The 27,184-nt window shown below is 44.6% G+C and overlaps 1 protein-coding gene across 1 annotated transcript in view; it reads left to right on the top strand.

The window, feature by feature from the left end:
* The first annotated feature begins 3,388 nt into the window (after positions 1 to 3,388).
* The window catches only part of chd7 (chromodomain helicase DNA binding protein 7), a 56,147-nt gene continuing 32,351 nt past the window's right edge, over positions 3,389 to 27,184 (top strand). Inside the window, exons 1-8 of the mRNA XM_030751453.1 lie at positions 3,389 to 4,850; positions 5,204 to 5,529; positions 11,949 to 12,415; positions 23,085 to 23,229; positions 24,428 to 24,559; positions 25,091 to 25,156; positions 26,171 to 26,226; positions 27,054 to 27,168. Coding sequence (XP_030607313.1) covers positions 3,389 to 4,850; positions 5,204 to 5,529; positions 11,949 to 12,415; positions 23,085 to 23,229; positions 24,428 to 24,559; positions 25,091 to 25,156; positions 26,171 to 26,226; positions 27,054 to 27,168 — 2,769 coding nt within the window. The remainder of the gene's footprint in view (positions 4,851 to 5,203; positions 5,530 to 11,948; positions 12,416 to 23,084; positions 23,230 to 24,427; positions 24,560 to 25,090; positions 25,157 to 26,170; positions 26,227 to 27,053; positions 27,169 to 27,184) is intronic.

Genomic DNA, 27,184 nt, shown 5'->3' with positions numbered 1-27,184 from the left:
AATAATTCATTCAGCTGAGGTGTTATCCTTGTAGATTAAATTCAAATGTGTTCAGAAGTCAAAATGACCAATTTGTGATTTAATTGTTGATTAAACTAGCTGCCCAGAACACAAGCAATAACACATTACATCCACACAGTCACTGCATGGAAGGAGAACCGTGCTTTAGACAGATGAGTGTATCTGAGCTAGTGCAACTAACCAGCGGAGGCTCTCCTGCTTAACAGGGTAAAAATACAGTTTTGGTCACTGGGGTTCTCTGTGTTGGTAGAAATGGCTGCAGGTAAAGCACTGAAAATGTAGCACACACTTAAACCATGGCTGAATTGTTTGCCTTAGCCCTGAAATGGTTTTATAAAGTTCTTGCTTTTATTGTAACTACCAAAAATATATATTGAGCATCACGATACAGCCTTAGAAGTTTGATCTCGGCACCTATCAGCCTACCCTAATCTCTGAGTCTTGGGTGCCCTTTCATTTTGCTGGCCTTTCATTTTGCTAGGCTCAGAGATATGGAGGAAAGGACTTGTTAATGCTATTTACACAACAAGAGTGGATGCTCACAGCAGGCGTCGTGGAGATTTCCAACAAAAAGGCTCAAAGGCCTAAAAGGGAGGGCTTTTTCACTGGAGTTCTGTGTCATGCTAATGCCACGCTACTTTGTGAATGGCTATAGTTTAAGGGTATTGTTACCCAAAAAAGAGGACATTAAAGTGTATGTACAGGGGTGTGATAGTAAAGAGACTTTGAGGATCATTTGGGAACATTTTGGCTACAAGTAACTAGCGCTTGTTAGTCTCAGACCTTCAAGTTACTGAGAATGTTAACTTTTACTTAACTAAAAACTCTTGGATTAGTTTCAAAGTATCAATTTGACTTGTATGTTTTTAACTGAGGAGAATGAGGTAGTTTTTACAGCGTTCAGAGTTTCTGGCAATGGCAGATGGTGGAAGCAGTGAAAGGATGTTGGACCAATCAGTTCTAACAGTTTTATCCTCTCGAGTAAAGCTGAAGAGAAAACATCTGCCTGGTGACAGGAAGCAGCAGGCTTTATGTGAAGTGTGGTCATATTTTTGACAAAACACTAGCAGTAACAGTGCTGCTGCTGCTCTGCCACGCAGACTGCACCAAATGTGGGCTTAGCTCGGTGATGGGCACGTGAGCAAGTCCAGGATGGACCCCATGCTGTGATAGACCCCAGCAGGCTGTACACTCAGACCCAGTTAGCCCACAGCGAGAGGTGCTCCTCTAAATATGACGACTTGGAATTTCAGTTGCCTAATTTGATTAGTTGTGTGGGCACAATTGAGTTTAACCGAGCCGAATTTTTATTAAGAAGGAAAACTTACTAATGCTTACACGCTATTTTGTGTGAGTGGAAATAATGAAAGGTTTTATCCCCGATACCTGCTGGGCTCTGTAATGAACCAATATGTGAGAGGGAGGAGTGGAGGAGGAAAGAAATGGGGCGATGGAGTTTGGGGGGGGAGGGGAACTCGGTAGCGGTATAAGTTGGCTTGGCTCTTGGTTTTTGCAGTGCATAGAAGCAACAAGCAAACCTCCCCCACTCTTCCCCATCTCCACTACATACACTCATTGATGCATGCTCAGATCCACCTACCTCCATCCTCTCACTCACACAGACTAGGGTAATGCATTGGCCACCTATCTTCTCGCATGTCTAATTTTATCATACAAGTAACGCAGAGGTCTTAGTAATAAGATTCTTGCATGCATTTTACTTTAGCTTTTTATACCCAGGGAGACAGACGCACACAGGTAGCAGGTGGCTAATTCCCGTACCTTCAAACATCTGCCAGGACTCGCTGGTTAGTTAGCCAGCTGAATGAGTTGCTGACTGAAAAGCTAACCACTGACTGGCTGGTGTATGGGCAGGCTCTCTGGCCTGCTGGCTTGCTGTTTTCTGGCTGGCTGGATGGCAGCTGCTGCTGTTCAAACAGAGCTGCATCTGCTGGGTCCTTTGTTCTAACACACACTTACACACACTCTCAATGACTCCAAGTGTGTGTTGGAAAAGAAAGAAGTTCTTTGTTTAGTAAAAAATGGAGGTGGGGGATGGTCTGTTGGGGGTGGGGTGATATGGAAAAGTTTGTTTCAGTTGTTGTCTGTTTTTTGGTTTTGTTTTAAAGTATATTTATTTATTTTTTTAATCTGTTGTACCTCAGTGTAACCGCTAAAATCCCTGCCGAAGGAACCCTTGTAACATAATTAATAAAGTGCCGTTTCATCCTGCCTGAAAATGTAAAGCAGAAAACAAAATCGTGTTCTCTTGAGCAAACTTGAAGAACCATCTCAGTGTAGCGCAGAAATGCCGTTGTCGCAGATGTCTCTAACTTTATACAAGTTAACCAATACCCATCTTTCCATTTTAGCTGTTAACATTTGCTTGCACTCAACTGCCTGTACAAAAAGTCATGAGGTTCATATTATGTTCATGTTGCTACATGTCCATCAGCAAAGATTATTATATACAGTGTTTCCCACATTCTCTTTGTAAGCGGCCTATAAATCAGCTGCTTTTCCAGTGAGTCTCCAAGTCCACTGTGTTGGACCGCAGCTGACAGCTGTACTCCCTGTTCTGCTGTGCAGCCTCTGTGAGCTTGGTGTAGCAGCAAATGAACCAGTTCTCCACCTGCTGCAGGTTCTGCTTAGAATTGCCCCGGAGCAGAGTAGAATAAGGACTACCTTGATCAGTTGCAGCCTAAGGAAATTGTAGTTGGAGTAAAGCATGTCAGATAAGTTGCTCTCTGGGTAAGCAGCTGAAGGGTACTGGGGACGCTCACAACAGCAATCTGACCTCAGGCTAGCTGTTTAGCAATAATCTTTCCAAATAAGAGGAAGGAGAATTGTTGACTAGTAAATTTACTGTGGATGACATCATTCTCTCTCACGCATCAAAAATGCTAAAAGAACTCACTAAGTCTAAAGTTGACGTGTGAAACACGTGTATATTATCCTGTTACTGGCACACACAGTCATTAGTATCACATTATATAAGTAGATTAACTGAGATGGCTGTAGATTTACTTCTATCTTATTAAGGTTTATTTATACAGAAGTATTGAAGATGAGCTCTGTATCCATAAACTCACAATAAAAGCAGCATGTGCCAACTCACCAGAGGACAGTTACTGAAATGTTCAGCCAGAGAAATTTAAGAACTTAATGTGAAGCATCCAGCCGCCCTTTGCCCTTTCTGAATACCTGCATTAATTCCACTGTCTCTTTTTCTCTGCCTGTCTCACCAGAAACCTTAATGAGGACCATGGTGGAAAGCTTCAAATTAGCAGCTATCTGATTAGCTCCTCACTGCACAACAAATCTCCCTCCATCCAGTCCCCTCCATCTGTGGGGCCTCCATCCAGGCATGGCGGACCCGGGGATGTTGAGCTTATTTGGGGACGATCCAGGGTTGTTCTCAGATGGATTAGATGGTTTAGGAGACTGCTTTCCTCAGCAGTCAGTCCCGGGCCAGTCTACCCCTCTTGCCCAGCAGACAAATTCCGCTCTGAACCATGAGCACCAGGGAAGCAGGGGATACCACCAGGGGATGATGCATGGCAGTGGGCCTACCCCAACACAGTCTAAAATGGGGCAAATGTATGACCATGGCCCCTATACAGGCTACGATCAATCTGGCACCCCTGGAGGACGAATGATGGCTCAGAACGGCCCCAGCCAGGGTCCGCCAAATGTGAACACGGCCATGAACGGCATGGCCTCCCACTACCACGGTAACCCAGCTAACTCTAGCAACCCCCACCATGGATACCAGGGTGATGCTGGAGGAGGAGGAGGAGGAGGTGGGGGAGTTTGGGGCCAGCAACAGCAGCCCAGACCAGCTTATCAGCAGGCTCCAGCACAACCAGGGGGTACTCCCAACCAGATGGGAGGCTACCAGATGTCTCAAGGCAACTATGGTGGGATGCAAGGTCCACCCACATCTAATGCAGTTCGCATGACTCAACACTACCCTCCGCAGAGCATGGCACCCCCCCCTGCTCAGGATTCATCTCACTACTTGGGACATGTTGGAATTGGGGGTAACCAGATAAGACACCCTCAGCCTCAGGCACAATCCCAAGGCTATCCCAACATGGGACACACATCCCGATACCCACACTCCCCATCTAGACAGCCACCACACCCCCATCACCAACAGGGCATGGGAGGGTTTGGAGGTACTCAGTACTCTGGCTATCAGCCTCAGTATGGTGCCATGGGACCTGGGATGGGCCAGGGTGCTAATACTAATGTCAATGCTAACACCAGCCAAGCCATGGGACCAGGGCAGCTTGGCCAGAGGTTTACCCAGGGAACAGGTCCGACAGCAGGGCAGCAGGGACAGCGATACCCCCCTGGACCACCACACCAACCCCATCAGACTCATTCTGCCCCGATGCAACAGCAGGCAGGGCAGCAGAGCCAGCCTATGCACCCCCTAAACCACCCCCAGAATATGCCACAGCCCCAAAACCAAGCCCAGTCCCACCTTGCCCCCCCAGCTCAGGGATCTTACTCCTCTCCCTCATCCATGTCCCCCATGCGGGTTTTGGGAACCCCAACCCCTCCTCCCACCCAACAGGGCAGACCCCCTAGCGCAGGACTAGCTGGGCCCTCAGAGGTTGCGGGATACACAGCAATGCAGTCTCCACCCAGTGCTATGGCCCATTCGCAGAGAACTCCACAAACCCCCCTGTCTGCCCCACACCCCCAACACCAGCAACCACACAGCATGCCCCCCAGCACAGGGCAGATGTATCCTGGTATGGGGCCACAGCGTGGCCCACAAATGGGACCAAACAGGCCTCAGATCCAGCAGCAGCAAGGTAAGCAGTGTTACTTTTTCATGGGTTTCACTTTGATTCCTTTATTGGGGATGAAGGTCAATTTCTTCCTTTTACAAAAGGACACAGATGTAGATCCAACGCCAGCTTTAAAGTTGAGATATTATTCATCGTGGATGTAGTGGCTAAATACTGAGTGGAGCTGGAAGAGTTACTCAGGATAAGACAGATGGTAATAAGCATGATGCCGTGTTACTTCAAGTGTGAACGTGTCTGTTAAAATTATAAAAATATGGATAGATGATGAGTATTTAGGAACATTACACATGTTTGAAGAAAATCCATACACTCTGAGGGTAAAACAATCAGTGATATTTTTCTTTTTCTTCATCCAGGACATGAAACCCCAGTAACCCAGGGAGGAGACCAGCGTCTACTCCAGGCCCAGCAGCAGGCCTCCCGAAGTGGGCAGCACATGCAGCCAGCCACCATGAGTTTCCAGGGTCCGCCTATTGGCCAACACGGAATCCCAGCTCCAAACCAGGGCCTTGGGCCACCCACCCAGAGCCCTCAGACGCAGCACACACATCTGCCTCCACACCACTTGCAGAGCACGCCCCCGCCTCCCAACCAGGCCTCCCACCCATGGGCACCTCCACCTCCTGCCTCCCACCCGCTGTCCTCACCCCCTCTTACTCCACAGAAAGTGCCTCACATACAGGTGAGCCTCCGTCAAACAGACACTTTGATGTGGTAGCAACGCTGAGTGTGTGAGAGAGAGATCAAGACTATGTGCATTTGTTTTCATGTGTGGGTGTATTTTATGTGAATGTTTATTTTTCATGTGGGTGGGGGAATGTGTATGTTTAGAGTGTAAGGGAAGTGTGTATGTGTGCAGAAGTGTGTGTACATGACATTTGAGAACACAGCAGTGCATTGGGCACTGGTTCACTGGGGTTTTGTGTGTGTGTTTGTTCACTTTTTTTTTTTTTTTTGCCTTTTGTGTCTTCTGCTGCGGGCCTTCTGTGCGGTGGTTGTATTTCCGTGTGTGACGGGGGAAGGGGGGGATGGATTTTTGCAGCCGCTTATTTCCTGTGAGCTGCATATCCTGCGACACACGTGCACATACATGCACAGAGGCGCCACCAGCGTAATTTCTCCTCCCTCTTGCTCCCACTATCCCCCTCCACTGTAGAGGAAACCTCCCTTCCTGTCTCTCTCTCCTCCCAGTCTCCTCTCTTTCCGCTCTCCCTGTCTTTCTCACTGTTTGTCCTCTCCTTTTCAGGGGTGTCATCATTAAGTTAAAGTTGTGTAGCCGGATGTGCAGAGAGACAGTTTGGACAAGAGGAGGGAGGCAGTGAGGATGGGGTGTGATTAAGAATTTGGGGGTGAGGAGAAACACTAAGGGAAAAGAAGTGGAAAAATGAGAACAAATCTCAAGTGAAGGGAGTCCATGGTCTCTAGGAAAGGAGCAGATGAGGAGGGGAGGGATAGTGGGATAACATTCTCAGTGGCAACCAGCATGTTTGTGTGTATGAGTGTGCGGCAGCACTGCTGCCTGTGTCACGTGTCCTCGCCTTCCATTAGCTTGTTTTGTCGCTCAAAGCCCCCTTTCTCCACTGACCCATTCACACACAATAGCAGCCCTGTGGACACACACACCCACAGATCCATTCCCCATTTTCTCTTCACCCACCCCCACGCTGTCCCTTACTACTCCCCACCTCCGAGCCTTCGTCGCTGTGTTCTGTGGTTGACATTTCAGCCGTCACACTTAATTTATCCAGCACTCCTGACCTACATGCCAGGTTGACTGGTGAGCCCCGCTCCTCGCTGGGGCGCGCACTGCATGCGCCGTCCTGGCTTTAGCTGCAGGCCCAGCAGCCCCCGTCATTACGCACACACCAACAGTGTGATCTGGAATGGAGTGGCGACAGTGCCTTGGGAAATAGGATAGCCTAACTAGAGGAGTTAGAGTAGTGTGTGTGTGTGTGTGTGTGTGGGGCACAGGAAGCAAGGTTTCTGTGCACCTCATGATGCACTTGTTAGAAAGAGCCACGCACACACAAACACACACACCAAGCTGGTCAGTCAGTCATGATGACTGCATGTCTGGTACTCTAAGCTCCATCTGTTCACTAAGCATGGTTATTACACATGCACGCATACACATGCACGCGTGCCTTCGTCAGCAGCTCAAGGTCAAATCTCTGGCAGAGTGCTGGGCTGTGACCTTTATTCTACATCTCACACACACTATGTTGTGTGCAGCGCTCTAGTTGACATATAACATGCCTGTCTTGCCCTTCCCCCCCCGGCTCATGCACACCGACAGCATGCTGCTATACATCTACCTTACCAAGGTTCTGCAGCTTTGAGGAAATCCTGCTGTGATGTTTAGTCGTCTCTTGCTTGTTTGTGCAGATTTCAGCAAATGAAAATGTGCAACATTTGACTGCCAACTCAGCATACAAGCACAGCTTATTTTTCATAGATTTTTCTCTCAGTTCAAGTTTCTCCCATTTGAACTCTGTCTATAATAACAGAGGGATTTGGAAACTTGTCAGCTCACCGGACAGCTAAAGTCAAATTAAGTGAAAATTGTCAATGAAGATTTGCAGCACATAGTTTACTCTGTCCTTGTTGTGAAAGGTAATGTACGGACAAGTGATTTTAGTAGGGTGTTTGTCTGAGTGCCACCTTCTTGGCATCGATTCTCCGTGTCCCAGGACCTTATCTGGCAGTATAGTTGTTCTAAAAGCTGTCCCCTCATTGGTGCTTTGACTATGGTGTTGAATAGCACTGCCTATCATGCCAGTCCAGATTCTCCCAAAGATTTGTATTTGTGGTGCTGTGGTTACTGAGAAGGCCACAGCAGATGATTCGCACCATTTTTATACTCGAATCATTCAGTGAGCTCTCGTTGTATAGATGAGTATGAGACCAGGCCCATCAGGATAGAACTGTAGTGACTCTTTTTAAAAAGGATGTCCCCTGTATCACACATTAAGCATCATCATAAACAATAGTTTGTGTTAGAATAATATAAGCAAGTGGTGTGCAATATTTATTCTGTCATCATACGGCTCATTTAACCTTTAACTCAGCTGTTTCGAAGAAAAAGTCGAGGTATTGTCATAGCCTCGGTGGTGGTGGCGACGTCTGATCCATCGGTTCCACAAAAACTTTAACGTTGGCTGTTCAAATTCACATAAATGCATCTAGTTCAAGTATTGAATTTCCTAATTATAAAGGTCAGAGGTCAGGTTTCCAATCCAAACCAGCCAAGTGTTGGCACCCACTCAGGGGTGCTCTTGTTCTAAGCTGAAATTTCCAGATCACCAGTGTTCATATCCAGTCCAAAAAAAAAAAAATGCACCTGCAATTTTTAAATTTTAAATTTAAGAAGTCTAATAGTGCATATGTTGCTACAGTAAATCAGCAGTGCATTCATAGCTTTTGTGCTTTGCAGTAACGATGTATGATGGTCACCGAATCCCTAGACTTGCCTCATGGCAGACCAGTGTGACTCAGCACACAAGCAGGAGGCTAAGGTTAGGAGAACAAACATGTAAAAATACAATAAATGGAAATATGGTGCAGGTATCAAGAACCAGCTCAGAATTGGAGTCCTCTGCAAATGAATCAGGCATTTGTTGAGAAATTTGAATTTATAGATTCTTAAAAGTAGAGCTCATACCCAATACATTGAGCTTATGCTGCGCTTTCTGTATGAGAACTAACTGATCAAAGCTTGTGTTATGGACACACAAAACATGACAAATGTTGGACACGGTCAAATTTCTCCTTCTGATATATGACTTATTATTACATACATAATAGCATAGTGTCTCTAAATACTTGGTTTCAGACACGTTTTTCTTGTCTTGTGAACAAAGAAGTCACACCCACCAGGTGTTCAAAACCTCTGTTTGCATGGAGTGGGCCAATCAGAACAAAGTTGGTTTAATGGGGGAGGAGCTAAAACTGATTAATTGAGGGACTGCACTATGGCCCAGTATAAGATGAACTAATTCCCAGGGATATCTGACTTGTTAGGTGAATGTGTGAACTGCCACACTATGAAGCAACTGTCCAGCATATGATGAAGATTTTGAACTGTGACTCTGCTTCAGTGGAGTCCAAGAATAAAATATGGAGCAAGAATTGATCATAATAGGTGTACATTAAGTGCTTTTGCCTAGTTGATTTAACCATGGCACTGTTCTCCCAGCGGTCTCTCCCCTATCACTCACCGTCATCCTCTCACACTCCCCTTCCATCCTCCCTTCTATTCGCTGGGAGCTGACACTTGACGCTCTTCGTCTTCTCAGGGTCTGTTATATTAGCCATGCAGCTCTTCTGCTGGTGGTCTTCTATGGATCTTTTTCTTTTATGGAATCCAGTTATTGGGTGTGATATTACACTCTGTTTGGGAAGTGAGTGGTGATGTGGCTCAGTAAAGAACAATGAAATGTTCCATTGTTGATGGAGAACTGGATTTAAACCAGTACACGTGAAAACAGCAGAGAGCTGAATTCACCCTGCAGAACGCCGGGCCTGACACAGCACTCAAACATGTGTGTTTGTGTACACACTGTGTGTGTCTCCATTGTCATTCCTGTGATTGATTATCTAGGAGGCTTGGCAGGAGGACAGATTTATCTCTTGGCACCACATCCCCCCTTTGCCATCTCTCTCTCTCTTTCTCTCTGTGACTGTCTCTCTATACCTCACTTCCCTCCTCCTGTTTGTGTGCCTAAAAGGCTCAGTTTGCGTGTGTGTCAGCAGGTGTTTGTGTGCATGTGCGTAGAGGTTTGTGTGATGTGTGACCTTGCAGAAGCTGGCTGCGTGTGTGTGCGTATGCACATTAGCATTCTCTTGATGGAAGTGGACTTTCAGTGATAGCACCTCACCTCTTTCCTCCTACATGTGAACAAGCTAAGTGTGTGTGTGTGTGTGTGTGTGCACGCGCTGCTTCTGCTGAGGCATTTTGCTGTAAACTTGCTGATGCTCATACACCTCATTGAAACACGCACAGCTGCACACGTGTGTTACACATGAACACACACACACACACGCGCGCGCTCAAAGGCTTGGTCTCTCTTGCTCTCGTATGACACACACACACATACTCCCTCGCTGCGCCTTTTTGAAGTATGGAAATAATTTATTCGTGTCATGATGCCTGATTTCCCATCTGCTACTGGGACCCTGAGCAGCTGGAGGGAGAGAAAGGGGGAGGGATGGAAGAGAGAGGGAGAAGGAGGAGAGGCAGTTGGAGAGGCTCCCAACAGCTGGTAACCAGTTTCCTGTCACAGAAAGCTTACTTGGGAGCTAAGAAGAGGAGGTGGTGGTGGTGGAGGGAAGAAGGAGCAAGGAGATGGGATTTAGTCTGCCAGAGAGAGGAGGAAAGATGAAGTGTCAGCCAGTTTGTTTACTAAGGTTAGCCTGCTGGAGTTGAGGCAGGAGGGGGGCGGAAGCTGCAGCAACAGGGAGTTGAAGGGAGGGAGGAGGTGGCAGCCGTGCTCATGGATGGATGATTGGATCCCTTCTTCCCCCTCCGCTCTGGTCTGCCATTACTGACAGATTCATACCCCACCCTGCAGAAAATATCAGTATTGAATGGCAGGTGAACCAGCACTGAAGCCTAACATCAGCAGACACATTTTCCTAGCACGTGACTGATCCATATTTGATTATATTAATTTTGGACCTCAAATGATTAGTAGATTAATAATCAGTCATACAAAAATTATTCACTTAAAAAAAATGTTTGATTAACCACTGAGGTCATTTTAAACAAAAATGCCAAAGAAATTCTCTTTTGAGAGTTTACAGTTGTCTTTGTCTGCGGCTCAGAACGAGATCGTTCCTTTTTATAGGTCCGATTATGAATCTGAATGAAAAAAATAATCTCAGGACAATAAGAAGTGGTAAAATAATCATTAGCGTCAGAACCCTAATTTTGTCCAAGATGAGGTTTTTCCTTTTAAAAGCGAAATGTGGAGCTTCAAATGATTTTCAGTGTTGATGAATCTATTATTTTATTCATTAATCTTCCATCCATCTGTTTTCTTCCACTTATCCATTATTGGGATATTCAGTAATGTTTTGGTGTGCATTTAAAGAGATTCTTCAGAAAATCTTTGATTCTTCTTTGGAGGTCAAAGCATCAGATTTGGTACCTGTTTGACTGCAGCTCTTTGCTGCTGTGTTAAATCTCTGCTGTTAGTATGTCGTAACTGCAGACCCCTCTAAAACCCTGTCCTGTAACCTGTGCCGTGACAAGCGCCTCCTTGGATATGTAACTACACGTCATGGCAGTTCAGTTTGCAACTAATGTGATTGGCCTGTTCATTTCCATGGAGTCCTCCTGTTTATTTCCAGCAGTTTTTTCACTGCAGTTTTTGAATTAATCAGTGAGAGAATTATAATTATCTCCTCAATTTAAGGAATAATAATCATAGTCTCAATGTAAGGTCTCACAGATGTAGCAAATTCCTGGGGGGAGATTGCTGAAATTGACTGACAACCAAAACCTTGTCATATAAAAAGCCACAAGTTGACACATCTGAGAAGCTGTAACCAGCAGGGTGGGAGTGTGTGTGTTTGTGTGTGTTATCAGTGGTATATTTCATTATTAGAATTGGCTCCTTTTCCAGTTGACTAATTGCGTTAGACCTGTGAAAAACACCTGCTCTTTGTGTATATTTAATTTGTGCACTGCTAGTTGCCCAACACACTTTGTGTTGGTGTATTCTGTTTTTTTGAAAGGCTTCATCAGTAAAGTGCTGTTAGAAACACAAACACCAATCACAACAGATATGACTGGGGTGGAGGTGGGTTGTAAAGCTGCTTGCAGATGCACAACAAATGCAGGCGCACTAAAGCAGCATAAACAGCATGTTCTATGTAACATTTGTCCCTCGGATGCATCATCCAATAGGCTGGCACTGAGATCAGCTGATCTGCCGCCAGTGGCTGAGTGCCACTCCTGGCCTGCCTGAACGCTGTGCTCAGTTTGTGTGGAAATTGTTATATCGAATGTATGTTTGTGATTTTTTTTTTTTTTTCTCAAAAATGGCTGTAATTTTCAGTTGCTGAATAACTTGCACGTCTTTTTCCTTCCTCCTTCAGCATTCCCCCACGGACCCGTCAGGTGATGTTTTGATGACAGTTCCTGACAGGACAACAGTCAGCGCTGGTGCCCCCAATCAGCCTATCAGCACAGAAAAGCCCAACGACCAGGAGACCAAGCCAAAAAAGAAGAAGAAGAAGAAAGCAAAAGTAGTGGACAGAGAGGAAGAAGAGGCACGGAAGAAGGCGGTAGGAGAAGGAAGAGAGGAAGACATAAAGTCTGAATTTCCAGGAACAGGATTCGATGGTGGTGAACAGGTTACTGGCACAGGACTCGTAGAGGGAAGTTCACCACCGGCGGAAGAGAAGAAAAAGCGGAAAAAGAAACCAAAGGAGAAGGCAGAGGGCAAGGAGCCCAAAGAGCCCAAGACCCCGAAGGCACCCAAAATGCCCAAGACCCCCAAAGAGCCCAAGGAGAAGAAAGCCAAGAGCTCCACACCCAAGACCAAGACTCCCAAGAAAACCAGGTAGGAGCAGTGTAGTCTTACAGCCACTGTGTGTGTGGTAGTTGGTGTTGAGTGGGGTATCACTGTAGTAAACCAGATTAAAGTGTCAGCTAGCAGGTGAAATGACTTATTTTCTCATCAGCCATAAAGATCCTCATGTCCAGAGAGTCCCAGTGGTGCATTTGGCACCATTAACCACTAAGTGGAAGTGTGATGATTTCAGTTCCTCATGAAAACAGAAATGGATCAATCCGAGGAGGGCAGCTCAGGCAGTCTTAGGTCATGTGGACATTTCCTTGTAAATAGTTGAAGTACATTCAGCATACTGGAAATATCTATAGAGTTTGTCAGCTGCTGAAGCAGTATGAGTGTAGATGCACAAATATAGCATGTGTGCATACACACAGACGCACTCTAGGTCCATCACTAACGTGAGCAAGCAGGGGGAACCAAAAGGGTCACAACCCCTGAGCAGTGAGCCGCCACACACCTTGTCTGTACAAGTGTGAGTTGGTGATCACAGAGTTTAGTGAAGCATGGGCTGCTAACAGGCACATCTGAGGATCAGTTGCAGTTATCTCTACATATTAAAACAGGGTCAGGTTTCTAGAGGAGCACAGCCCAGAGCTGCTGGGAACTGTAGTTTTTATTATTATTAATTATGTTTTTAAGGAAACAGGGTTCACGTCTTTTCACTGAGGAAAAATGTGAATATGGCATACCTTATCTCTATTTATTTTTTACTGTTTAAACTACCACACTTTATAAAATTCAGTATCATGCACATAATTCTGCAGGGAGGATGAGGTGCTGTGTTGAAACTTCCTGGGCAGGATATAGATGAGCATGATGGAACTTCTAGCACTTATCAGTGATTGCTGATATCACCTCCAGTGCACTTTGTTTACTCTGTTTTCACACCCTTCCTCTCTGACTTATCACAGCCCCCTTTTCTCCTTCCCTGAGAAATACTCATTTAAACTCCGCTTTCTGAGTTTGTCGCCGCTTTTTCACTTTGTTCCTTCCAGTCAGGCGGCTCTCAGGAGGGAAGAGGAGCTGAGGACATTTGTGTATGAGAGTCTCAGCGGCAGTTTCATTGTGAAGGTGGAAATTTGATCGGATTGAGGAATGTGTTAGGATGGCTCCCATTTTGCTTTCTCTCTCTCCCTCTTCCTTAGTCCCTGGCTCATCTCTGTCTTTTCTCTCAAACACTTTTATCCCAAGGAAGAGGGAGGGCCAAAGCAGCAAGTAGGGGTCAGCGCTGGGGGAGGTGTGAGTGCGTGCATGCATGCACCGGCCGCTGGAAAAGAGTTGGGCTGTGTGGATGGTTGGGCAGCTGGAGTGAGTGTGTGATGTGGGGGTGGGGGTCACTTTGTGTGTGTGTGAATGCATGTGTGGGGGGAAGGGTCATTGCTAATCTTTGTGGCAGAAAATGGCGTCTAATGGAAATGACGGCCATGCTGCTGACCACTCACAGCCTCAGCTCAACACTGTGTGTTTGTGTCTGTGAGGGGAGAGGGAAATGTGGGGGTGAGGAGTCCATTCTCAACTGTGTGTGTGTGTGTGTGTGTGTGTGTGTGTGTGTGTGTGTGTGTGTGTGTGTGTGTGTGTGTGTGTTGGTAAACTAGCTCTTATCTGTTGTCAGGCTTTCCTCCATCTTGAGTGGCGGCCTGGAGCTCCCAGGTTAATTTAGCATAATAATGGCTGCCGGCCATTCACTGCTCCTCTAAAATGGTGGACCACTGCAATCACCCAACTATCTTCTGTTTTATTCTTTATCCTCCTTTCCTTTCTCCTCCCTCAAGTCCCACCCCTTCCTGACAAAGAGGAGTGTATCCTTTCATCTTTTCCTCTTCCCTGCCCTCCCCTTCTTCCCCCTTCCTTTGTCTTTCTAATTTAAGCCAAGAACTGAGGAGTGAAGTTGTCTTGAGCACATGAGCAAAGCAACAATAAATCTCCATATTATGGGGAGAAGTTTGTCAGGGTTTCATGAAGTTGAAGCTCTTAAAGAGTCACGGCTCATTCTCCTTACCAAAGTGTGTGAGTCTTAGCTGTATAAATCATTTTTAATATTTTTTTTTTTTTTTTTTTTTAAACCAACTATTGTATCACCGATTTCTGAATGAATTGTGAGACAATTTAAAAAGAAAAACTAGGGCTTTCTGACGCGATCTAGATGCTGGTCTTTTAGGTGCTTTTCCTAATAAAAGCATTTCCTTCCTTGGTCTGAAAAGAACGATAGCATCATTTGAATATTAGCTTTTGTTAACCTGTTAATACCTGACTCTGACCGTGTTTCTTATCAGTGAGTCGCCATCTGACGTGTAGTTTTTTCCTGTGCTTGTGTATGTCCTCCTCCTACAGCATGTAAGCATACAGGAACACTCGTAGGCGTATGCTGCCCCCTTCATTTAGGGAAGATTTGCAGCCTCAGTACATGCGCTGCCCATGATACCTGCAGTACAGTTTAAAACAATCATGCAGTACTTTCAGGATTTTGGCATCAAAAGGTATTGTAAGTACTGGTTCTGGAGTCCACTGACCACTAACGTCCACGAGCAACTGTCTCCCAGCGCAACACAGTTGAACACACACTCCACATAAGGATAAAAACATAACCAAAATGGAAACCTGGAATTTCAGTGGCAAGCTAAGGTTAGCCAGCTCACTGCCGGGTTAGGTACCAAGCAATTTGTCTGCATTAGCAGTTAGGCTGAAAGTAGGTATAGAGAGATTATATGATTAATGTTAATGGAGGGATTGTTTTAGGGGAACGAGGCTGACTCTGAGCTGGCTGTCTACTCTGTAACATTAGCTCATTCTAGCGTGCCTGCTAACTCAGACAAATTGCAGGCTGTTGTATGTGGCAAAATGCTGTCTTGAGGGGATAAAGTCAGCTAATTCATCTAATCACACAGGGCTCATCTGATAACTTTGCTGGCTGTTTTGAAAATACTGTCAGGTAATGCTATGAATTACCCGTCACTAGCTACCCATAGCAAAGTTTAGCTAGCTATCTGGGGCAGCTGTGGCTCCGGTGGTGGAACAGGTCGTCTACCAATCAGGGAAGTGGATCGATCCCAGGCTCCTGCCGTCCACGTGTTAAAGTATCATTGAGCAAGATACTGAACCCTGAGTTGCCCTGATGCATCCATTGGGTGTGGGTGTGATTAGGTGAATGAGACTTGTGGTAGAAAGTGCTATGAGTGCTCAAATTGAGTAGAAAGGTGCCACCTACCAGTACCAGTCCTTTTACTGTTTAACCATATCTTTCCTACTAAGGTTATTGCTGGCAAATCTATGAGTAGGAATGCTAGTTGGCTAGTTTACTGTTCACTTCACCAGCTGACGTGATCCATGATACCAACTAGTGTATGTCCCACTGTCAGTGAGGCAGTATATACACCGGTCTCTCACTTGGATAAGATACATGACAACTACATACAACTGTGTAACATAACGATGCACTCCTGTAAGTATGTTTTTAATGACAGTATGATGTTAAGGCGTTCATAAATCATTTACCTTTTGAGCTAAAGTATTTTTTGTATGTTGTGGTATTCAAGGGGCAGGAATTCCTTTCCGAATCTGGAAAAACCTCACCCACATTACATTTTGAGTCCTGGTTTATTAAAATGCTTTGCTAAATTTTAAGCTCTAAAGCCAACTTTGAAAAGCCTCTTGAAGGGCCACCGGCACATATGTTCCATTACATTTTGGGGGGGGATTTATGTGAGATTTCCACCAGTGGGTGGAGAAATAAGCTTCAAAGCTCAAGTGTTTTTCTTGTGGCCCATACCATACTACAGTATGTTTTCTTTCTGCTCAGTGTGTTTGCATCTCTGTATGAACAAATAAACCACCACAGGAGCAGACTGAAGTCTTTGCTTAATCAGTGTAACCAAGATGTTCCACTGCGCTGTTAACCCTTTGAACACGAGCTGTTTTCTTTAGATTTTGGCTCCTTTTATTTACAGGTTTGTGGCTTTTTCACAAGTTGTGCCTCATATGCTACGCTCCTCATGCTTGCCAATATTTAACATGGATGGATTTGATATTCTTTGTAGGCTAGGACCTTTTTGATATCTTTATGGATATATAGTCTTTAACGCTGGAGAGCAAGAATTAATTCTTTGTAATTGCAACAATTTTGCTTGAAAGGGTTAAAGTGCCCCACAGATTTGTATAGGCCAACTTGTTCCTAATGAACAGACAAAATAAATGGAAATGAGAGACGGTCTCAGCTGTTCAGGATGGGCTGAGTATGTGCTTATGTGAATGATGCAGAGAAAATCAGGTGGTTTACTCGTCCAGTCAGCTCACTCCTCTCCTTTGACCTTGCCTTGTCTTTCCATCCTCTTTTTCCCTCACTCACTTGCCTGCTCTCCCTCTCTCAGAGGAAGTACATCTATAAATAACACAGCTCTCAGCTGCCACACCCTTCCCTCTGTGTGTGTGCGTGCGTGTGTGTGTGCGTGCGTGCGTGCAGGCGCAAGGGTGATTTGTTTGCTGTATACACAAAGAAGTCAGATATGCATGCAGACACCTTGTGTGCAAATACAGCACTTTATGAACACACACAGAAGATGCATGTGTGTGTTGCCTTCTGGCCTTTTTGTGTATGGGGGTTCAGCGGTATGACTCATCACAGCAGCAGGTGTCTGTTCCACCCCACCCTTCTTTAGTTTCGTTTTCTATCCTAATATTTTACTCCAGCGCTCCGCTTCCTGACTTTGCTTTATTCCGATCTGAAAGGAGCATCTCCGCTCCTCACTAGCAGACTCAACAAGTTACTTCAGCCAGGAGTAAATGAGTCAATTACCACGTTACCAAAAAAAAAAAGGACTTTGCAATCTGTTAATGAAATCTTATGGTGCCTAAAATCTGTGCAATTCAGTTTAATAAAGTCATTGTTAGCCACCTAATGGGACATGGAGCTAATAAAATTGGGTAGGCCAAGTTTGATGCATGTGGACGCTTCAGTGATGAGACATACTGTATTTGGCTAACAACAATAGCTGCTGTTGGCATCTGTTTCTATGCTGCGTATCTGTTGGCCCATGATACAACTGCTTCTTTGTTGTAATCTGAAACAATTTGTTTTATGTTTGCATTTTTCTTCTGTTTGTTTTTGATTTGTTTTCTTCAAATTGCCATTTCATGCTGCTTTCCTATTGGTTGGTCAGTCGGCACAGGTCATAATCTCAGTGCGATTTGTGGCACTGTTAGTTTTGTTGCAGGCTGTTGTTGACTACAGGACTTTAAACCTTCCTTGCTGTAAGATGTACGACCACCGTGGTGGAGCCCCGACCGCGATTCTTTCACGTTGGTTTAATTTGGCTGAAAAAAGGAAGTCAGCTCGTCATCATGCTTATTGAGACTGGGCACATCTAGCTTACTCAACACAAGGGCTATATACAAAAGATGGGTGTAGTTAACTGGCTCTGAAAGTTGAAGACGATGAGGAAGTGCCTTATACATGTTTTTTTAATAGTCTGCAGGTGTGGTGCCTCCTGTGGTTGCAAAAAGAGGTCTGATGTATCGAAGTCTGTGGGAAAACTGCCCTTTGGTTCTCTTGATCTGTGACCACAAACACTTTCCTGTTGAGTTCATGGACTCCAGCTAGTTTTAAATGCAGCACAATGTTTGTTTTTATAAATTATAGTCCACATTAGAGTGACTGCCAAAAAAAAAAAAATACATGTTGTGGGTAGACCTTTCGGGAAAAAAATGGAAACAAATGATATTATTTGCTTCTAAAACTAACACAAAGAAAATACTGAAGTGTCGGTGTGCACATCCAGACTGATGAGGGTTGTTGCAGGTTGTTTATTCCAGTTCTTATTTGTATTGTAATGTCTATTCTGATCATCCTAGACCTTTCATCTGATGAATGACCTCCATATTATATCTGAAAAGACTAATGATTAGTGGGAAACTAATCAAAATTAAACATAATCTGAAGATTTTTGAACAAAACAAACTCAAATGAGCAAATCCACTTTAGAAACTAACTGCACTAATACAGAATTGAAACAAAAAAAACAACAACAATAAAACTTAATCAGACTACAAAATATACAACCAACTATAATAACTCTGGTTCCCGAGTCAGATCCACCCATTGCTCACAGTGGTTTCAGCACACCAAAGCTTTGATTATACTCTGTTGTTGACATGGACAGCTGGAGACCTGATGGCCAAGTAGTCATTCCTGTTTTACTGCTTTGAAGTCGGCCACCTGGAGCATGCGTACTCAGCGCTCTGTAACACAGGCAGGCAAACATGTGGACTGCATGGACCTTCGTGCCCACCGTCTGACCAAAATTTACATCTCTTGGACCCGAGCGGACCCTAGCGGACTCACGGACGTGGAAAGTATAATCAAGGCTCAAGATGGCGACACTGAAAACACTCATTTTGAAGCTTCACGATGGCCGCAAATGGCATCCTCCTCTAGCTTCACTGTCGATAACAGTAAGCAGCGCTGATCTGATACTGAGCCGTCCGGCGTCCATCCTTCAACTTCTAGCTGAATTCAAGACTCCCCTGTCATTCATATTTGAAATCTTGGCACACATACTCTTTTGGGCTCTACAAAACAGGGGAGACCGATTTTTGATTTTTGGATTTTTTTGATAGAATTTTTTGAAATTTTCCAGACATGTCGTACATTGTTTTTCACCTTTAATCCCCACTTATCCCTCATTTTTAGGCTGACTCATTTGAAAATTGGTGTGAGTATTCAGTGTGCAAATAGAGCAGTGGATCTCTATTTGCCAACAGGTCTCTTGCTTATGCTAACTTTATGCTGTAACAGGTGTCTTGCGTCCAGTTCCTTAAAGATGAGGATGAGTTGGGGTCATAAAACGACTTGTTTGGAGAGAGAAAAACAAAACATTGTATTGAAACTTAGAAAATGTGTTTGAGTCATGATCATTGAGTCCTGTATTTCAGGACTTGATGGGTTTAGGTCATGTAAATAGTTGTAGCAACAGTGATACATGCATACATGTAGCTACTATCCCAGTCTGTCTGTGGTGTAAGGGAAGTACACAATATATTCTAAGGTTACATTTTAACCCCACATGTAAACATTTGTCTCAGTCAAAACAATGTTGTGGTGCCTTGTATTTATGATAAAAAGCAAAAGTTGCTTTAGCCCTTTGTTATAGTAAATGTTGATATATTTAGCTAATGTATTTGAAGAGAATGAACTGGATAGAAATCAGTGGAGGGCGATGGACTGAGCATGAAGAGCTGCAGAGAGGTGAGGGTGCGATTGAGAAGTGGGGCCATGACGAAGCTAGGAGGAAGAGAGGAGAAGGCAGCCAAGTAGAGAAGTGTGTTTGTGTGCGTGCGTGCGTGTGTGTGTGTGTGTGTGTGTGTGTGTGTGTGTGTGTGTGGGGCCAGATGGCTCCAGCGTGTGGCGACCAGCCAGAGGAACAGGTGCAGGTCACATGACCAGCCGTTACCACGGAGATGGTGATTGCTCTTGGCGTGAGGATGAAAGGAGAAGGGCCCCAGGGACAGAGAGGGGGTGAGAGATGGAGAGGGAGAGACAGCGATCGAGCGAGCAGGAGGGAAGGAGGGGAGAGAGGCACCGAGTAGGAAAGGGGACGGGCGACGCAGAGAGTGAGAGAGATCAGCCATACACTACAGAGAGCAACACAAACGGTTTTATGTTCTGTTTCATTGCAGGTCCACAGAATAAATCACTGTCACCTTATGGCCTCATAATATAATGTTAACTTGTAGTTTGAAATAAACATGTTGTAAACTGCCTGCACGGTTGGGTTTGGAAAGCCGGTTTGATTGTGGATCCAGTTCCATGTTTGCAAATTAGCTGCATTCGCTAATCCCCACTGCCAGCTAATCACTTATGAATCAACAAAGTGCAGTGTCCTAAACCTTCAGATTTTTAGCCAGCAGTGGCTCTTATTTTTTTAATCTGAAGCCAATCATTTCACAAGTAACTTATATGTAACAACATATTTAATTTAAAAAAAACAAAAAACTTGACCGTCTTTACCGCAAAGTTCTCTTTGCTTGGCCATAGATTACCACTGTGCATTTTCATTGCTGCACCCGTAGTGCAGCTCTTCCAGTAACTGTTAATTGAGGCTTTATGCAAGATTTGTGCATGTTTGCTCCATATTAAACATGCAGTGTGTCAAAGGGGTCATTAAGAAGGTGAAGGCGGCTTGTGGCCTTTGTAAAGTAAGTGAGGTAATGGCACCCGTGTAAGATAACATTGTTCACTAGGTTTGCATTTTTAGTGGGAAGGGGGAATAAAAGCATGTCCCTGCAAAGAAACAGGATTCAAACTTGATTCTTTGCATTAACCAACGTTAACCAAGTCTGATTAACTTTAGCCAGACTTGGCCCCGTTTACACGACGCTGTTTCAAAATGAAAACGACGCCATTTTGATGGGTTTCGCCCTTCTGTTTACACGACAATGGGGTGAAAACGATGTGTTCCGGAAACGGGGTCCAGAGTGGAGCGTTTAAGAAACGCACCAGCTTGCGTTGTCGTGTAAACGCTTGAAACCGGGGTGATTTGAAAATGGGTGACACGCACACGCGCACTATGGTTGCGACGGCCACAGTTTTCCGCGCATGCGCAAATTGATAAACAGCACTCGCGGATTCACGAGTGCTTCTTATGCTTTTCTTGTGTTTTTACCGTTTTGTAATTCAGCGTTGTGTTGCAGCAGCGATCCAACCTCATCGTCAGTCCACACAAAGCCTCTCACATTGGCCGTTTTGTAAGTAATGAACAATTTGCCGTGCTTCCTACTGTGTCCCTCCACGCATGCGCGTCTTGCGTGAACAAGCTTTGCAAAGGAAAAAGCCAGCGCCAACTTGTGGCCTGGCATGGGAACTACATCGTTTTCATCGTTTCACGTGTCACCGTGTAAACGCAGATCGTTTCTGAAACGCTACCCTGTAAACGGAAGGCTGAAACGCATCAAAACGACACCGTCGTGTAAACGGGGCCTTGGTCTAATCTGACATAATGTGTGATGTTGTGAACATCGTAAAATGACACTTCTCAGTAAGAATTATATCACCTGGTTTTTTGTGAATGTGTTTGTTGTTTCAGACAGCTGGAGGAATATTTCAGCCTTGAATGCTGTCTCACTTTTAGACCTGTCAGTCCATCATATATTTTCTCCCAGTCAATAAACGAGTAAAGTAGTTGCCAAGAACATCCCTATTTGCTACACAGCATCCAAGTGTTTTCAACTTTGAACTCAGCATTTGCATCTGCCTGCATCTTTGCATTTTATCAGCAGTGAGAAAACACATTTTGTTCCATTTAAACCACTCATTAGGATCCCACAGTGGATGCAAAAGTGGAATCTGTGACAGTGCTTCAGGTTATAACACAAAAGGTATGTGATTGTGACAGGAGTTGGTTTGTGTTTCTACAGTTTAAGATCAGGATTGAGGACCTTATCTGGATGTTTCTGGTGTCACAAACTCTGAAAGATGAGTGCACTTCAAGCAATAGTTGAACTTAATAAGTCGGTGCCTTTTTGGCGCACAAGGCTGTGAAAAATAAGGTGTGATAGTGGGTAGGCGTGATGTGTATTCTGCTGTTCAGCTTATTTTTAGATTGCAGGTGCAGGTCTAATTTGGTGAAAACTAATAATAAGCTTAGACAGGTTTGAAGGATTTGGCTTCACATAGTCAGATTTTTATAAAAGCAGTTAGTTGAACCCCAAACCCAAGAAAAGAACTCCCCAAAAAAACCAGTGTTAATGTCTGAAAATTAACTGGCCAGCATAGTGACCCCCGCCACGGGTCCATCTGTGACGTTCAGCATGTCATCTCCAATGTAGATCTGACATTGATTAGTGGCTTGTGTCTTGCTAAAAAGCTGATTATTGGGCTCAGCTCCGCAGCGTTGGCTGTAGCCTCCAGGCTTTCTTGAAAAAAAGCCCACTTTTCTTGACATCAGATGGGATGCTGGGCTGGGCAGTGACATATCTGGAAATGGGCTAGCGGGCCCGGTCTGTCCACACGTCCTATGTGAATTCATATTGTTAAGCAGTTTGAGACCGATGGTTCTAACAGAGGTTGAACATGTGTCACTCAACCTGCATCAAACAAACGTCTGCTGTCTGGAAGGGGTAGAAAGGCGAGGCCGTGTGAGAGACAGTGATGCGAGTGTCCTCTCACCTCTGTGGTGTGAATGCACACAAGCTCTCAGACAGAGCCAGCTCCTCTTTCTTTCCATGCCATAGATTAGGAGAAGCCTGGGGGCCTCTCAGCCCCTCCCCCTTCCTCTCACAGGCCTTGCTCCCCCCCCTCCCCCTTCCCTCCCCCTATCTGTTTGCCTGTCTCTCTCTCTCACTCCATCCTTGTGTCTCTGGCTCGCTCCCTCTCTCTCTGGGCCCCCCCTTGCTCTTCCTCTCTGTCTCGCTCCCTCTCTCCTTGTACCTCCACGCAGTCTTTCATCGCATTAACCCCCTGTGTGCCAGAGCCTGAGGCACACTAATGATTTCTAAATGGGTAAATCAAACATGGCGATTGCCTTGGGACAGGCAGGGGCACACACATGTAAAAGAGGTAGTACTTTGTGTAATGGCTTTGTGTTGTGTTTAGACTTTTTTTTTTTTTTTTTTCCATGAGCTCATTCTAACTTCCTTTTTTCCTCCGCCTTTCCATCTTATCCTGCAGCAGTAAAAAAGTGGAGTCAGAGGGTGGGGCCAGCGCTGCTAAGAAGGATTCAAAGAGAAAGAGGGAGTTTTCGGTCAATGATGATGCTGAGGCGAAGTCTCCACCCCCATCTCCACCTGAAGAAGAGGATGATGATGGTGTACAGGTAGGAAAGGAAAGCTGTAGTTTGAAAGCTTTGGCAAGGCCATCAGCAGGACTCCAACACATGTACAGAGTAATAAAAAAGGCAGAAGGACATAAAACCTTTGCAGATCCCTCAGTGTCGCGGCCTGTAGAGATGGAAGGCACTGAGCCAGTAGGCGTTTGCTGTTTGTGTTGTAAACCAGCCATGTTGACAGACCAAGCAGATAACCCCCCCCCCCCCCCCCCCCCAACACCCTGTCAACTTGACATCACGCATCATCAGCAACTTTTCAGCTGCTGCATACTTTTTTCTTCTTTTTTTTTGACATTTTACATCTCAAGTGCAGTTTAGTTTCTGCAGAGAACAGTTGGAGACATGCTCTTAAGTGCAGATTAAGAGTTTTGAACATACCCATCAACTGTCCTCAGATTCACAATATTATGTGCAGATGTAATTATGTGGATCTTGAGCACAACTCTTTGTACAGCTAATAGCCAGATGATTCTAGCTGTATGAAGAGTTGTGGCTTTATTTCAAACAGGAAATCACTTTAGCAGCTGTACGTCCCTTAAACATGTCCTCTGCAGGCTGCTACCCTCGTTAATTTCTACACCCGTATTACGTAGAAACATTCTGAGCACAATGAAGTGTGCAGTGTTTTTAAGTTGATATGGATAATGTGTGGGACCATATGGTACAGAATAGTGAATAATAAAAATAATGGTGAATGATTAGAACGTGCAGCATTTTAGTTATTATATTAACCTAAGAGTGTGGAATAGAATGAAATGACAAGTAGAAAAGGGCTCAACACAGTGAGTAAAAAAAGTTCAACAAAAGCCAAATAAAAAGCTAAATAAGACACAGTGAAATGCAAAATAAAAATGGTTGAAAGATATTGAATATAAACAATGACTAAAATAAAATAGCTGCATAAAATAAGGTCACGTGGCGCAATAGCTCCATAAATATAGCAGAACAAGCACAGCGAATGGCAGTAAAGTGGCTCACTATAGAATACAATACATTGAGTGTCATCAGAAGTGAACCCCTTTCCCCTGTTTGGAGAGGCTTTAATTTGCTGTACAATCAGTGAGCAGCATTTTTAATGAAGAAAATGAAAAGAGGAAGACGGGAAATGGCCTCATGGCGAGGTCTCGAAGGGCTACAGCTCCATCGCTGATGAATAAAACATTCTTTCTCTCCCTCGGTTTATCAGAAGCGTCGGTCTAGCCGTCAGGTGAAGAGGAAGAGGTACACAGAGGATCTGGAGTTCAGGATCTCAGAGGACGACGACAGCGGAGATGACTCGCCGTCACCCAAGTCCCCATCGTCGTCATCGCAGCAACAGGTGCGGCCCAGCTTTCTGATCTAGGTTTCTCTTCAGGGTTTGGACCCACTGTCAGAATCATTCTTCACATGTGAGGCAAAATCAGGCTGAATGTTTTGCAAAATAACATGTAAGTATGGACTGAAATAGTATTGATTAGTTAAGGAATAAATGAAAACTGGAGATGAATACAGTGGTTAAATGTATTTAGGTTGAGACTTTATGGTGAGTTTTTGATTAATTCTGCAACTACAGCAGAATTAATCATTAAAAAAAAAAAAAAAGCTGTAGCTGCAGCAGGCAGTTTAGAGGAAATGCTTCCAAACTGCTGACCGTTTGCTGTCAGCTTCCTCTGTGCTGTATCGGCTTGCAATCGGTGCACTTCTGCTAACATGTAGTGCAGTAAACACATAGGATTAAATAAAACAGACTGGCCTGATGTAGCTGATACCTGAGCTAGCTTTTTGAATCCAGATCAGACCAGTATCTAATCCAGATATCAGACAGTACACCCCTGCATGAAGCTATATTTGCTGTTTTCTGTGTCTCCAGGATGTGGCTGAAGCTGAAGGACCAGTTGTAGAGAAGATCATGGGCTTGCGTACCTCCAAAAAACAAGTGAGCTACACAGATACTCATCCACACCCGAGTGACACCAACACAGTGCACAGAGAGGTTGACAGAGGGGCCAGAGACGTGGTTTATGCCATCTGATTGACCTAAGCACATTACAAATACACATGTAGCTCATACAGCATGTATTCATTTGGTAAGCAAAGACATTACTCTGTGTATTTCAGTATGTGTGCGCCCTGCGTGTGTCTCTGATTGATTGTGTGTACGTGTTGGACTGGTTTTGTTTTCTATGCCTTATCTAAAGAAAGCTCATCCCTGAGCCAAAACAGACACACACATGCAGTCACCAGCCAACTGTCCTTTGCTAGCCAACTGCCAGTGCCCCCCCCCCCCCCCCCTCCCACAAAAAACAAAACAACAACACACACACACGTGTGCGTGCACCGCTCTTTTTCTCTCCTAGCTCCATTCAGAGTTGACCCCGGGCTTGGCACGCAGCCAAAACCGCAAGACTAGCTACACCAGACGCCAAACTACCGTTTCCTAAGGCTCTGTGTGTGATTGATGATTCATGGCGTTACAGTAGTAGCTTGGTGTGTGTGTGTGTGTGTGTGTAGTAGTAATGGTGAATAGAAGTGGGCAGTTTTGCTTGAAAGAGCTGCTGTTTTGGTATTTCCCCTTTTTATGCGCTTGTATGGAAAAAAAAAGTCACACACAGGTTTGAGAAGTTGTTGAAACTTTTTGGACATACTTTAAGAACTTCTACAGCTTTATTTATTTTTGATCAAGTTGTGGCCAAAAAAGGCAAATCGGTGCAAGACTGTGTGTGAAGGATACACACCCACACACACAGGGATACACCTTTCCTCAGTGCGAGGTGGTTTACTGCTAACTGACATGTCAGAGTGAAACTCGCACACACGCTCCTTCTGTGCCACTTCACTACTTTAACCACATGTTGTATAACAAGGTTGAGCCTCCGCTTCTGCTCTTAACTCATGCAGCTGCTATATTTGTTCTGATTATTAACCTTTTTTTTTTTTTTTTCTTTTTCAGCTGGAGTCAGGGGAGGAAGTGGAGATGGAGGAGTTCTACGTCAAGTTCAAGGGCTTGTGAGTATTAGCCAGCTGTTTGTTTTTGTTTGTGCTTTTTTGGGGGGGGGGGGGGGGGGGGGGGCATTGTCTTTGGCAGGGCTTCACTTTTTTTTTTTTGGGAAGACCTATTTCAATACGGTGTTTTTAAATGGTTTTGTGTGTGTGAGAGATACTATGTAGTAGTTTTCCTTTCTTGCATCAATAACACAAGTGGTAATGGTGCAGTTGCATCCTGTCACAGTAATAACATGTTTTCCATTCAGCAGATACACATACTCGTGTTATTTGTGTCTCTTGCAGTCTGAACAGCAAAAATACATTTTACAAATATAAATAAAGCTACAACAAACACTGGATCAGTTATTTTCTCTCTAATAATTCAGTCTATGATATGCTAGAAACTGTCAATTTTCCATCCATTTGGACATCTTCTGCTGTCTGATTGTCTGAAATAGATTTAGTTTGCAAAAACATGGCAAAATAATTTGGATTATTTTCTTTAAAAGAGGAGCTGTTATGCTTTGTCCTGTTACACGGCCAAAGTTTCTAATAATGAGGTGATGGAGCCAAAGCTCAGACTGCAGGCTGCTCTAAACACTGTCACACAGTTAGTTTTCTATTCTTGGATATGTGTAAGGTCAATGAAATATCTGTAATATGGCCATCTCAGACACACACATAAAACGTTGAATGTTCTGATGATATTCAAAGGCTGAGATCTCCCAACAGAATCTCACATGATTAATACTTCATGCTGCAGCTCGACAGTACCACACGCCATACTTTTTCTCTACATTATAGCATCCCTTTATTTGAAATGACTGATGTGAAATGTAATTTCTCAGTTCATACCTACACTGTCGCTGGGCCAACCTGGAAGAACTAGAAAAGGACAAGAGAATACACCAGAAGGTCAAGAGGTTTAAGGCCAAGCAGCAGCTCAACAACTTTATAACTGAGGTAAGGACAGAGCTCT

The sequence above is a fragment of the Archocentrus centrarchus genome, chromosome 17 (genome assembly GCF_007364275.1).
Source record: "Archocentrus centrarchus isolate MPI-CPG fArcCen1 chromosome 17, fArcCen1, whole genome shotgun sequence".
Taxonomy (NCBI): Eukaryota; Metazoa; Chordata; class Actinopteri; order Cichliformes; family Cichlidae; genus Archocentrus; species Archocentrus centrarchus.
This window is presented reverse-complemented; position numbering and strand designations above follow the sequence as displayed.